The sequence below is a fragment of the Panthera leo genome, chromosome A1, assembly GCF_018350215.1.
Source record: "Panthera leo isolate Ple1 chromosome A1, P.leo_Ple1_pat1.1, whole genome shotgun sequence".
NCBI classification, from domain to species: domain Eukaryota; kingdom Metazoa; phylum Chordata; class Mammalia; order Carnivora; family Felidae; genus Panthera; species Panthera leo.
Genome location: NC_056679.1, coordinates 186,475,013 through 186,489,515, shown reverse-complemented (window position 1 = coordinate 186,489,515; position 14,503 = coordinate 186,475,013). Strand labels below are relative to the sequence as shown.

At 35.9% G+C, this 14,503-nt stretch overlaps 1 protein-coding gene across 5 annotated transcripts in view; it reads right to left on the bottom strand.

Moving 5' to 3' along the window:
* GABRB2 (gamma-aminobutyric acid type A receptor subunit beta2) overlaps nt 1-14,503 on the bottom strand; it is a 233,118-nt gene that overhangs the window by 113,716 nt on the left and 104,899 nt on the right. For all 5 annotated transcript variants that reach the window (XM_042907414.1, XM_042907410.1, XM_042907412.1 and 2 more), the window contains exon 6: nt 3,511-3,593. In XM_042907414.1, the coding sequence (XP_042763348.1) occupies nt 3,511-3,593 (83 nt within the window). The remainder of the gene's footprint in view (nt 1-3,510; nt 3,594-14,503) is intronic.

Genomic DNA, 14,503 nt, shown 5'->3' with positions numbered 1-14,503 from the left:
CTAACAAATGAGAAAAAAAAAGAGAGAAACCTTTGGGTTTTTAGCAATGTGAACAGCCTGTCAATGTATCTAGTTGACAGAATTCCACATTCCCTTCCAGACAAGTGGTTCACATGCCCCAAGTGGGGAACCTGGAAAATGGGGGTTAAAGAGTATGTAAGACAATCTTGCCCTCATGAGGAGGGGAGAAAGGCCATGTAGCTGACACTGGTATTGGGCAACTAATCTGGCTCAGAGTATAAGAGATTAGTCCCCTAACTATTCCCATTTCAAAGACACATAATACTCCCCTTGCTCTCTTTGCATTATTTTTCATTTCTGGATGGGACATATTAAATGGCCTTGCAATAAACTCAATCCTAATATTCCCTCACTCAGAATCAAGTTATATTATTTTCTCTGCCATTAAACCAATATATGAATTGCTGGCATAGAGACAAGGTAATAATGATTTAGTAATGCCACTATTGAGGTCATTTGCATTTGAGAGAGGTAGGGAAGAAGGACAGTCAGGAGGGGAAGGAGGGAGAGAAGAAAAGTAAGGAGAAGGGAGGTAGAGGCAAAGAGGGAGAAGAGAGGGTGAGGGAGAGGGAAAAGGAGAATAAACGAATGCCTAAAGTTTGCTTAGAAGAAAGAAACGGATAAATAAGGTTGAATGTCAGGCATCAACTTCAGAGCTAATTGTTAAAAGTCTAGGATCATAAATTCATTTTAATAAGCTTAATTAGTTAACTACCTACCAATAATGGCAGAATATCATATATATTATTAATATAACATATTTCATTATCATTCATACAACAATGATTTTCTTCAGCGTAGTACTGAAAGTCCTAGCCAGAAAAATCAGGCAAGAAAAGAAATAAAAGATATCCAAATTGGTAAAGAAGAAGTAAAATTACATGTTTGCAAATGACATGATCTTATATATAGAAAACCCTAAAGACTGCCTCCCTCCCAAAAATAGAACTAATAAATTCAGTAAAGTTTCATGATACAAAATAAACATACAAAAATCAGTTGCATTTCTATATACTAACAATGAACTCTAAAAACAAAATAAAGAAAGCAATCCCATTTACAATATCATCAAAAACAATGAAATACTTAGGAATAAATTTAACCAAGGAAGTGAAAGATCTGTACAATGAAAAGTATAAGACATTGATGAAAGAAACTGAAGACATAAATAAATGGAAAGACATCTCATCTTCACAGATCAGAGTTAATGTTATTAAAATGTCTCTATTACCCAAAGCCACCTATAGATTTAGTGCATTTCCTATTTAAATTCCAATACATTTTTACAGACATAGAACAACAAATAATACTAAAATCTATATGGATCCACAAAAGACCTTGAATAGCTAAAGAACTCTTGAACAGGAATAACAAAACTAGAGGCATCACACTTCCTCATTTCAAACTATACTGCAAAGCTATAGTGATCAAAAGGAAATCCTGTCATTTCCAATAACATAGATAAAACTTGAGGGAATTACACTAAGTGAAATAAGACAAAGACCAATACTGTATGATCCTACTTATATGTGGTATCCAAAAATAAATACTGAAGTCATAGAAAGAGAGAGTAACTTGGTGGTTGTCAGGGGTGAGGGTTTTTGGAAGATGATCAAAGACGGTTAAAGGTTTACAAAGATGAGTTAAAATATGAGTAATATTTAGGCATCTAATCTACAGGATGGTGACTATAGTTAACAATTCTGTATTGTACACTTGCAAGTTGCTAAAAGAGTAGCTCAGTCCTCAACACACACACACAATGTCACTGAGGTAATGGATTTGTTAACTAATATTATTATGGTAATCATCTTACAACATATACATCTATCAAATCATTGCCTCATACATCTTAAACTTACACAATGTTATACATCAATTATATCTCAGTAAGGCTGTGGAAAAAATCTATTCTACTCCATTTAATAGGGTAACTGTGAATTGAAATGAGAAATGTAAAAGCCCCTTTATTAAAACTTAAACTTTCTAAAAGTCTGAAGAATTGTCACATTAATTTAAAAAAAATCCTTGTCAGAATTATAATTTAATTACATTAAACACCTGGATGTTGGCTGTGTCCTTAGGCATCAGTTCTTTAAAATAAAAGGGACTTGTTTACTTACCTTGGAGGGTTATGAAGAGCTCAAATGAAATAACATGAGTACAAGTGCTTCAACCATGTGTACAATTCTGATTATTTAAAAGTCCACTCAAATTTCACCACAAAAAATTCTCTTCCCAAAACCTCACTGTTAGCACACGGCAACCTAATTTTTTTTTAAATCCTTATATAAACAATTGGAAACAACTAAAGAATTTGGACTTCGAAGAACAATCTGCACTTTAATTCTATAATAAGTTAATAAAGTGCAAAGTTATCCCAAAATATTTACATAAAAATAATTATCAAAATCTTATAGACCAATTTCATTAAATATTTCTTTATTGCAAAGATCAAAAGTGAAAATAATGATGATTTGAGAGCACAAGTATGAAGTCAAGTTCCTCAAAAAAATGTATGTAAATTCAATAATCTCTGGAAGCTATTCTTTTTTAACAGGCCAAATACAAGCTGTGTTCCATAAAGGCTTGTATTTCCACTCAGAGCAGTGACTTCGAGTTGCACTGCTTTGCCACAGCTAGAGTTTTCTCACAACAGCTGAGAGTATCCCATCCACACAGCAGTCAAGTTACTCATTATCTAGAATGCTGGATATAAAATCATCAGCTTCCAATTGTTTGGTGGGATGAGGCATGAAAACATTGCAAAGAACTGACAAAGAAAAGAGATTCGAATCCTCTTCCATCTCAAATGACCTCTAAAATGGAGAGGGGTCATGAAATCAATGTTTTCACCCACCCAACAGGGTAGATGATTGAATCATCAAGAAACCGTGGCCCAGAAAAGCAACAACACTGCAAAACAAGTCAGCACAGGAAAGAAAATAAACACAGACACAGACACCAATCTTGCTCATGATATGGCCTCTAGCAGGAATGTAAACTAAATTTTAGACAGTGAAAGTAGTCCCTTGAAACAAAAAATATTCCACCAATCCACATTCTGTGAATATTTTAACTGGTCCAGAGGCCACATTTATTTTGCAATTGCAAAGACATAACCTCTCTGAGAGGCAAAGACAATTGGGATTTCCTGTGTCTCTCTGCCATTACCACCTATTTTTCCAAGCTTGTTGCAGCTGTATGCACCAATTCCATACTTTAAATGCCTAGAATAGCCCTTGGTCTTCTTCCAGGGTCTTAGCATCTTTCTTTTATTGCTCAATTACATCTTGCCTATACATCTCTCCCAGGGATTTAGAGATGGGACTAAGAGGGTGGCAGCATCACTGAGGAAAGATACTGACTCCGTCTCTCTCCACCAGATTTACTATAGTAGCAGTACTTTTGTGGGACCTGTGGTCTGGATATGAACCAGAGTAACCTCAAAGCAGAGTTCAGTCTAGCTGCATTCTTAGAAAAACTTACAGCTTTCAATTTCCAAGGTGCAGTTTTGTTCATCCAGTGGGTACCGCCTTAGGTCCATCATGCAGGCAGCTGTGGTTGTGATTCTAGAAGACAAATAGCAATGATACATGCTGTTAGCTGGCCCATGGCTGGAACTGGAAAAATTAAATCCAAGTATCAAAGAGGACAGAATTGGGCCTCTAGGAGACTGACTTAAGCCAAAGTTCTAACGAAAAAGGGTGCCACAAGTTCAGATAACCATTTTCCTTTATGAGCCTTGGGCTGATGTATTAAAAAAAAAATGGACAAAATCAGTATTTTCCCAAAGTGTGGTCCATTACCTATGGAGCATTTGTTAAATAGGCAGTTTCCATGCTCCAGAATGTCTTGGGGCAGGGAGGGATGGTCCCAGGGCTCTTTATTTTTCTAAGCATTATAGGTGATTAAGAATACCAACATAGATAATTCCTCTTCCACTCACATTTGTTTCCTCCTCTCTCTAATCTAATGTTAATTAAATCTTGGATTTGATGCATCATTTTTGACATTTATATACATTGTATAGTACTTATCAAGTGCTTTAATACAATACAGTATCAGCCTTTCATGTATCACCTGATTTGCTCTGTGCTGAGTAATATGATATTCTCATGACCTGTTAAGAGAATGTCCTCTCATGGATTGGCAGATTTACTTATTTAGAACACCTGGTACCTTTATTCTTTTATCAGGAAGATGTGAACATGTCCTTTTAATGCCTTTATATTTCTCTATCATCATCCTTTTTTTAGAATGAGAGAGAGAGAGAGAGAGCCCAAGCTGGGAAGAGAGAGAGAGAGAGAAAGAGAAAGAGGTCTGGGATCATGACGTGAGCCGAAATTAAGAGGCGGGCACTCAACCAACTGAGCCACCCAGGCGCCACTCTGTCATTATTTTTCACTAATCTCTTATTGAAGATCTACTAAAAGGAGTCAAAAATCATACAGTTCTAAATGATTTGTTAACATGTATTTTCTGATCAATAAGGTAGCATAATGTCATGAAAAAACACAAGTTTTAGAAAACAACAGACATAGGTATAAATTCTAATTCTGTCTTGCTGATTGACATCAAGATGGTTAATATCCTTTAACCAACCTTAGTTTCTTTATCTATGAGAAGGGGATATTATTAACAACAATAATAGTTACCTAACAGGATTTCTATAAGAATAATTTGTATACAGAATATAGAAGAGTACCTACATATAGTGTGTCCTTTAAATCTGCTAGAAAAAGAAAAACTAACAAGAAATTGATACTGAATTTGACCACTTGGGCTCACTCTACTCTGAAGGGCACTTTACTATGAGTTAAGAATAGAAAAATAAGATACAGCCCCAGCTTGGGATAAACAGTTTCTAGTTAGATATTTTTCATTAAAAGGTTGGGCACAGTTTGCAAGTAATCTAGGTAGACTGAGTCTATGAAATTCCTCAGTTAGGTGTGAGAGTCCCACTCCTTAGTTGTAGGATGGAAATATGTGACTAAGTGTAAGTAGTTTATACCTCTTTAGTTTGGTTACTGCTTCATTAAGGTTTGTGCTCTGTTAACTTTTTTCTTTTTAGCAGGAAGTTGAGTATCCTAGGGCTGATGTTCATCCCTGATTCCTTCCTTTCCTTCGCCAAGAGTTAGCTACTCTGCCTCAGCTCCTTTCCATCTCCATTGTCTCCCTCAAAATCTATGGCCCTGTTGCCTCACCTCATATAATTATTGTAGATAGGTCTCCTGGCCTCTCCATTTGCCTCCCTACCATCCATTATCCACACAGCAGTCAGATCTTTTAAAAACATAGATTAGATTTTATCATTCCTCTGCTTCATTTTAGTAGTTCTTCCAAAAAGATCCAAAATTTTGACTGTGTCCTACTGTGCTCTAAATAATCTGCCTCTTCCTAAAATCTCAATATTATCTCATACCAAGTCCTTTCTCACTATCTTCCAGTCTTCACATTTGTTCTTTCTGCCTAGAGTATGTGTCTCTCTGAACTTCACAAGGCCCTCTTTTATGATCCTTCACCTCAAAAGTCACCTCCTCTAAGAGGCCTTTCCCAAGCAGCCCATCCAAAGTGGTTGCCTTAACTAATGTTCCATCTTATCTGTTTATTTCCTTTAGGCAAGTATCATAATCTGAAATTATCTTGCTTATTTATCTTACTTTTTAAGATTTTTAATGAAGTACAGTTGACATATAATATTAAATTAGTTTCAGGTATATAGCATAGTGATTTAACAATTACTCAGCCATAAGAAAAGAATGAAATATTATCATTCACAACAACATGGATGGACCTAGCAGATATCATGGTAAGTGAAGTAAACCACACACAGAACGAGAAATGTCATTTGATTTCACTTACATGTGGAATATAATAAACAAAACAAATGAACAAACAAACAACAACAAAAGGAGAAACAGACTCATAAATATAGAGAACTGGTGATGGCCAAAGGGGAGGGGGCTAGGGGAATGGGTGAAAGGGATTAAGAGGAAAAAACTTTTTCTCCCTTCCTTCCTTCCTTCCTTCCTTCCTTCCTTCCTTCCTTCCTTCCTTCCCTTCTTTCTTTTCTTTCTTTTTTCTTCCTTTATTTCTTTCTTTACTATTTCTCTCAATAAAATGTAAGCTGTTTAGGGGCATGGGTTTTGTTATAAGGCACAGATTTATTGTAAGGCAATCAATAAACATCTGTTGGATAAATAAAAACATGAATTATAAAGAGGCAAACAGTTGGTTTTGCTGATTATAAATCTTTTATTTGGAGGATTATCTTACTGCATTATTTATTTCTCCTCTTTTTTTTTTAACTTAAAACATGTCTTAAGTTTTAGGGGTTTGTCTTATATTTTTAACAGTAAATACATTTTAATCCATTTAATTAACATTGCATAAAGAGTACTAGAGTTTATCTTATCATCAAACTGATTGTTTCGGCTTTCCCTGGGCCTTACCAAATACTTACATTTTATAAATTCTAAAAGTATATAAAAATTAACATTCACAGTTAATAATTTGCTCAGGGCCTAAAAATGACAATTTATTTTGGCTATGCAATACATGGCTGAATTTCTCACTGGCCTACTGATTTTCTTCCTTCCTTCTCTTCTACCTTCCTTCCTCCCTTGTTTGTTTCCTTCCTTCCTTCCTTCCTTCCTTCCTTCCTTCCTTCCTTCCTTCCTCTCTGTGTCTTTGTTTCACATGTAGCTACAACCTGAATTGTTACTAACACATTGTAGCTACTAACCTGAATTTCACATGTAGCTACAACCTGAATTGTAGCTATAACCTGAATTGAATACAGAAGCTTGTATTATGTAGAAGATAATTTTTTTTTCAATATATGAAGTTTATTGTCAAATTGGTTTCCATACAGCACCCAGTGCTCATCCCAAAATGTGCCCTCCTCAATACCCATCACCCACCCTCCCCTCCCTCCCACCCCCCATCAACCCTCAGTTTGTTCTCAGTTTTTAACAGTCTCTTATGCTTTGGCTCTCTCCCACTCTAACCTCTTTTTTTTTTTCCTCCCCCTCCCCCATGGGTTGCTGTTAAGTTTCTCAGGATCCACATAAAAGTGAAACCATATGGTATCTGTCTTTCTCTGTATGGCTTATTTCACTTAGCATCACACTCTCCAGTTCCATCCACGTTGCCACAAAAGGCCATATTTCATTCTTTCTCATTGCCACGTAGTATTCCATTGTGTATATAAACCACAATTTCTTTATCCATTCATCAGTTGATGGACATTTAGGGGAAGATGGTGGCATAGGAGGACGCTGGGCTCACCGCGCGTCTTGCTGATTACTTAGATTCCACCTACACCTGCCTAAATAACCCAGAAAACCGCCAGAGGATTAGCAGAATAGAAGATAAATTTTCAAAGAAAATAAAATTAGGTACATGATGGGCATACCAAAACTCCCATGTTACTTCTGTAAAATAGCATAAATAATCTCCATCTTGAGAAACAAGAGAAAATTAACTTCATCTGATAGAATGAACACAAAGGACATTAAAGGTACAAGGGCACACATATGATAAAAAAAAAAAGTGAGAGCCATAGACAGATGCTCAACAGTGTAAGTGAGGTGAAGTTTGCAATAGCTACTATATAGGCTGTGGTTCACACTTTCTGCTGATACATATTCATGGCAACTAACATCTGTGAACTAGTGCTGTAAACATTAGTGCTGTGAACAAGAAAAATAAATTGACTAATGCTATTGCAGAAGAAATGAGTTTCTACCCAAATTAAAAAAAAAAAAGATGAAAGTGTTTTTCTTACATCAACATTTATATTTACACCTGTGTTTTACTCTTTTAATGCTATACTTCACAAAAAATATATATATAACTATTTTCCAGTCAATGTTTCCAAGGCATCTGTGTCTCCTATTGGCTTAAAGCAGAAACTCTGTAGACAAAATAATCCATTTTGAATCCTGTTCATATAGACCAGAATGAGTGAACTAGGATGAATCACTTAGATACTATAATACTTGGTTGCTTCTGAAAATCTGAAATTAAAAACTTGCCAACCTGATTTGTTATAAGATGATAAAGGTAAGAAGAGATCTGTAACTCATAAAATGTTCTGTAACTCTTGTTATTACCACATGCTAATGAGCAAATACAGTGATAACTCATTTGACCAATGGTTAATATTTGGAAATATGTATATGTATATGTTTGTATACAGAAGAAATGTAGAATACGCAAGCACTTATATTAAAAGAAAAGCAGAGTGGGGTGCCTGGGTGACTCAGTCAGTTAAGCATCTGACTCTTGATTTCAGCTCAGGTCATGATCTCACGGGTTCATGAGATTGAGCCCCACGTTGGGCTCTGTGCTAAAGGTGCAGAGCCTGCTTGGGATTTTCTCTTTCCCTCTCTTTCTGCCTCTCTCTCTCTCTCTCTCTCTCTCTCTCTCTCTCAAATAAATAAACATTAAAAAAATCAAAGTAGAGCTATAAAATATGACATGAATAGCATCCAAACACAAAAATATGCAAAAAATCATTCTATATGTGTATATAAAACTCTAATAGATTTGAATACAAAGTACAGACATGTGTTAACAAATCTGCATCTTTTCCATGTGTTTTATAATATCAGAAACTACATCTGTTTTTGTCTTATTTGTATTTCAAGCACTTTGCCAGGTCCCTGGTATATATCACTAAGCCAAGATTAAATAGTAATAATAATAATAAACAAAGAGAAGAAAAAAATCCATGGTCATAAGTATTCTCAAACTGAGATTTTGATGCAATTCTCTATATTAAGTAGCTCATTCAATTTATGTAAAAATTCTAAAATCATAGAATTATAGAAGCTACTCAGAAAGGAATTTATTTAGAAAAGCTCAATGATCAACACCAAAATCTTTTCTTTGGAACTGATGATTTATAGCATTGCTAAGTTTCTCTAGGAACAATCAATACAACAAATATACTTAATGAGGTTTTCATGAACATTCCACTCTGAATCCTGATAAACATCCTTAATGGGCCTTAAATTACTTAACACTAGCACTAGTCTTTGAAGTGAAGCTAGTAACTCATTATGTAGGTATGCTGATTAAATTTTAAGTCCACTGTGAAATATATATAGTGTTGTCTTCAATCACAGGAAATAGTCAATGATGCATTCAGAATGTGCCTCTTTTACCTGTCACAAATTTTCTACAGTTACAAGTTGAAAATGTGACTTCTTTAGGCTGAATATTATTACGCAATGAAAGCCACCTTTGGGGAATGCCAATATTCTGACTGGGCTAAAGATCTTTGGAGAAACTTTTTGTTCCTTAGCCGCTGGGTCTTGTCAACCAAAAATTACTTGTGTCATAAAATACTGACATAGTGCAAGAAAACTACATATGTAACATAGCCTAAAACACTCACTAAAGGCATCTATAAAATCAAGAAATACAACAGCTATGCCAGAATTTTGCAGCAAAGCCACAACAAATATTTTATAGTGTCATTACCTGAGATTTAGTGATGGTACCGTATCATTCCAAGATTAAAAATAATCAAAGATAGTTATTAAGTAATAATAGATGCCTTTGCCTCTCAGCCAATAGGAGATAACTCAGAATCATAATTAATGTGACATGCTTTGGTCCTTTCAACAGTCTTCACAACAGACTTCTGGCACTAGAATATATGCTCAAACATGTGCCTTGACAAGTCAGAAATTTGTTAGGATTTCAACCAGAGATGACAAGAAAGTGACACTGGACTTCTACTTTGATTTCTTTATCTAGATAACTATCCAATCATTTCATGCATACAAAATTATTCTTTTCAATATATATGTATGTTTTTTAAAGAAAATCAGATGTCTTATCCCCAACTATATTCAAAGCATGTCATTCTAATCCACAGCATGTTTTTACTTTGTTCAAAATGCACATTTACTTAAAAGCAAAACTTACTCTAATTACAAAGGATAATAGGATCCTATAGTATGAGTGGGCATCATTACTAGAGAAAAATTAGGATGTAAAAACAGTCAATTATCAAAAAATATATTGATATATATATTTCTAGCTGTAAAACAAACTAAAAACTTCAGGTGGGAATGGGGGAAGATCAATAAACCAAAATCAAGCATTAGAGTACAAACTGAAATTTTGAAAAATTCTGAGGAGCTCATCTGAGTCACTTCTCCATAAGGTACTTGAAAAATTTTTGCCTCTCTCTCTCTAAGAAAACTGAATACTATTTTGTGTCTCACAGTCATTTTAGTTGGGAAGCTAACTTCTCACATATATCCCTCTTGTGATATGCTTGTGCATTTTGTAGAGCCTTAGATGACCCACTTTGGCATTCTTGCAAGTAATAAACATACCTATTAACTGATCACTTACTGAGTTCTAGACATCATCTAGTGTTGCTTAAATGTATCATCTCATTTAATGAGTGTTTTTCTCTAATAGCCACAGAATGAGGGGTGGAGTTGGGATTTAAATTTAGGATGTCTGACTCCAGAGCCCACATACTTAACTGCTATGCTGTAACTAACCAGCTAGTTGACCTTGATAAAGTCATTTAGCTTCTCTGGAGAACTGACCGATTTCTGAAATCCCAAATGAGCTTGGAAATTCTATAATCCTATGAAAATACATTACATGTTCTGTGACCCTGTATATTTTGTAATTGTGTTTTACCCACACATTCAAATGCTGTATTTCACAGCTGTTCATTCTGTTTTAGTCAATTATGTAGATTAGCCTACCCCAGACAAGCAAATACAGGCCTCCCCCCAAGGAGTCCCACTTAATATTCTCCCCTGATTGAAGGTCTCCCTCAGCATTTTTCTTCCAGCCTGCGCTCTTGATTTACCTCCACAGAGTCCTTCTGCTTAAATTAAAATCTCCAACACTCATGCATAATTGTTTTTAAAAGCTCTTTACAAGTCCTCATATAGAGTCACATGTGCCAGTATGCTCAACTTTGTAATCACCAAAAAAAGTAAGATTGCTAGCAATCATGTTCCCATTTGATAAATCGTGCATTTCAGATTAGAGCTATTTGTACTCTTCTGCAGCTGTTTGGCCTTCTGTGACTCTTTGCTTTTCTGGAATTTTATCCTCCATAAAGATACTCTGACCGTTTAAGGGCTACACAGGTTTCTGCTACAAATCCGGGTGCTAGTATCAAAGACATTTCCTTAAATAACATTGCCTGTATAATCCAAACAGCAGTATCTAACAAAATTTCATTTTGTGAGTATATAAATCCTACTCAATCAAAAATATTAGTCAATATGGACATACAGTCTGAGCCTTTTTTCTTCTGCAGTCAGTTCCTTAAAGATTTATTTATTTTTGAGAGAGAGAGAGCGAGAGAGAGCGCGCAGGGAAGGGGCAGAGAGAGGGGGGGACAGTTCTGAAGCGGGCAGCAGGGAGCCCAATGCGGGCCTCAAATTCGCAAACATCTAGATCATGACCTGAGCCGAAGTCAGATGCTCAACTGACCGAGCCACCCAGGTGGCCAGTCATTCCCTTATTTACTAAGATTTCCCACATTATATTCCTGATGGTCTCATCCGCAAATCATGCACTTATATCAGGAATGAGAATATGCTGACTTCTCTAAGTTATGTTTTAAAGGAAATCTGAGTCCCTGAAAAAAGCAATCATTCTATTTTTTGACTCATAACCTAACAACTGAAATTTGACTTCAGATCACTATAAGTGATTTAGTTGATCCAGAGCTGCTTACCAACTAGAAAGACATATAGCTGGGACTTTGATGATTTCAATAGTGATTATGTTTGTTTGTTTTCGAAATTTTAAACAGTGTTTAGGTATGCCAGAAACATTTTGTTGCATTTATTAAAATATATTTAAAATATTTAATTTTGATTTTAACACAATAGAATCATAACATTTCAGAATAAATTAATCAATTTTATTCTAGCCATTTATTTGTTTATTTATTTTAACAAAATACATGGCTCACAGATGCTGATTTATAGCTCACCAGTGACAGACTGAGGTTACAACCTCACCTGGGTCTTTGCCTTTCCAGCTCTACCCTCCACCCTCAATCACAATGTTCTGTGGCCTTATAGACTAGAATGTTGGGACTTCAAAAACTGTCTCCCTGATTCTCTAGCTTCAGGTTGGAGTTGGCCAATGGGGAGGAGATCAGGAGGTAAGGGAAGGGAGGAGAATGAGACCAGGGCAACTGTTTTCTAGGCTCAGCTCCTGTAGAATTTGTGTCCAGGTTCCCCCAACCATGCCTTGTTCTCCCCCTTCAAGTGTGGCACACTAGGGACCAAATGGCAACATGCTGATCCTATCCCTGGGAGGGAGGAAGTACTGTTCTATTTCTTTGTAAACTGACCTTATAATACATTGTCCTCAAACTATCCCATTTTCAGTATGCCATCTGTTTCCTATTGGGCCCTTGACTGATAAAATATATTGTAGAAATGTATTTAAAATCTGAGGTTTTTTGAATCAGACTGTCAAAATAATTAGGAGCATTCCATTCCTGGGTCCTCTGCCCTGGAATTTTAGGCATGAAGGGATGAAGTTTCCCTCTACCTTAAATGAACTTCCTCCTTCTATGACTGAAGTCTCAGTTCCTCCCAGCCCTCTAAGAAGCCTTCTCCCTCCACCTAGCTTATGCACCCCTAAGTCTCCTCCCCACTGGTCACTGTCATATCCCATTTCCTTTCATTATACTTGTCATTATCAGAAATTATCCTGTGTGTACATTTGCTTCTTCATTATTTTCTGTCTCCCTAGTAGATTCAGGGTCTATCTGAAGTTGGGTTTTCCAAAAGTAGATCCTGCAGGATGCTCATCGGGCATCATCAGCTATGAAAGAAAGGGAGAAGAAGCACGACTGGACAGAAAAACATCAGTGCAGGATTCAGGCCCAATGACATGGAAGTTCCAATGACATGGAAGTTCTAGAGGGAATATTGCCATCAAAGTGCCCACAAGGGCCTGAAATGGCCTTTAAACTTTCTCCCTTCCCACCATTGCTAAACACGCACACACGCGCGCGCACACACACACACACACACACACACACACACACACACACACACTTTGCTTGAGCAGCTAGCATTCAGCATCTGAGGAAAAGACATACCCTATAAAAAATCAGAGAAACATTTTTCGTGGTAGATCCAGCCTCTAACATGCCCTCACAACATATTTTCCCTGCTGCACATGGTTGCAACTGTGATAACCTTAACCAGTAAACTAGGCTTTACTGCTTTGTTACTGTCACTGTTATGTTTTAAACACAAAAATGAATTACACAAAGCTGGCTCCTGTCATGTACTGGCAACTCACCTTGTACCTTCCAACTCCAACAAAATCTACAACAATGCAGTGTTTGTGGCCTTTCTGCCATTCTAAACTCTGATGGTAAAAGATTTCCAAATAAATGGCAGCAGAGTTAAGTCTTTTACATAAAACAGGCTCCAAATGTGTGGGAAAATGCTTAACACCATTAGAAACCACAAGTTTGTAGAAACAGAAATTAAGCCGTGATTATTATTGCTTATCACATAAACAAAAATGTACAGAAATTATAATATTCCCAGTACTACACAGTCTGGGAGGAAACACACCATCTCATGCTGGTGGTAGAACTGTAAATTGGTACAAATTTTCTGGATGGTAATTTGACAACACTAATTAAAACCCACCAAATGTGCAAGCTTTGTTTCTGAAATTCCACTTTAAGAAGTTAAAGTGAAAACAAAATCATGCAAAACTATATACAAAGATGTTAAACAAAGATGTTAAGTACAACTTTAAACTGGGAAGAAATGGAAATATTTTATATACCTAACTAACAGAGATAATTAAATACATTTTGATTTAGTGACTGATGCAATAAAAATACTTTAAGAAGAGTGTGGACATAAAAGAACTCTTAATTCTTCTTCAGAGAAAAAACATATTAGAAAGCAGTGCAGTGCAATTCCATATTTATTTGGAAAGGTATATTGGTTCACAGTTAAATGACTAAAAGTATACTAAAATAAGCATTGGGAATGTATTTGGTTTTTATTTTCTTATAGTTTCAGTAGTTTCACTGTTTTTGTGATGAATGCATATTGCTTTTTCTCCTGAAAAAAATGTTATTAAGATAATTTTCCCCGTCTGCTTTAGTCTCCACCAAGACCATTCATAACTAGTCACTTGTTCTATTTGCAGTGGCATTTGTTCTGTATTGAGAACATCTGATAACGCCTGGGATATTTAGATTCCATGGGTTGGAAATGTTGGTCAGCATGCTAACTGTGTTCAAAGTAGGCACTTCAATAAATTTCCTATGCATTTAAAACATTGACAGAAATATCATCACTTGCTTAGGGATTCTCAAGGTAGACAGGATGATTAAATCATGTACAGATATACAAATACCTTACTGATGAGTGAATTCTTCTCAAGAGATCTCTATAATTATTGTTCTTACTTGAACCTCTCCAGTGAT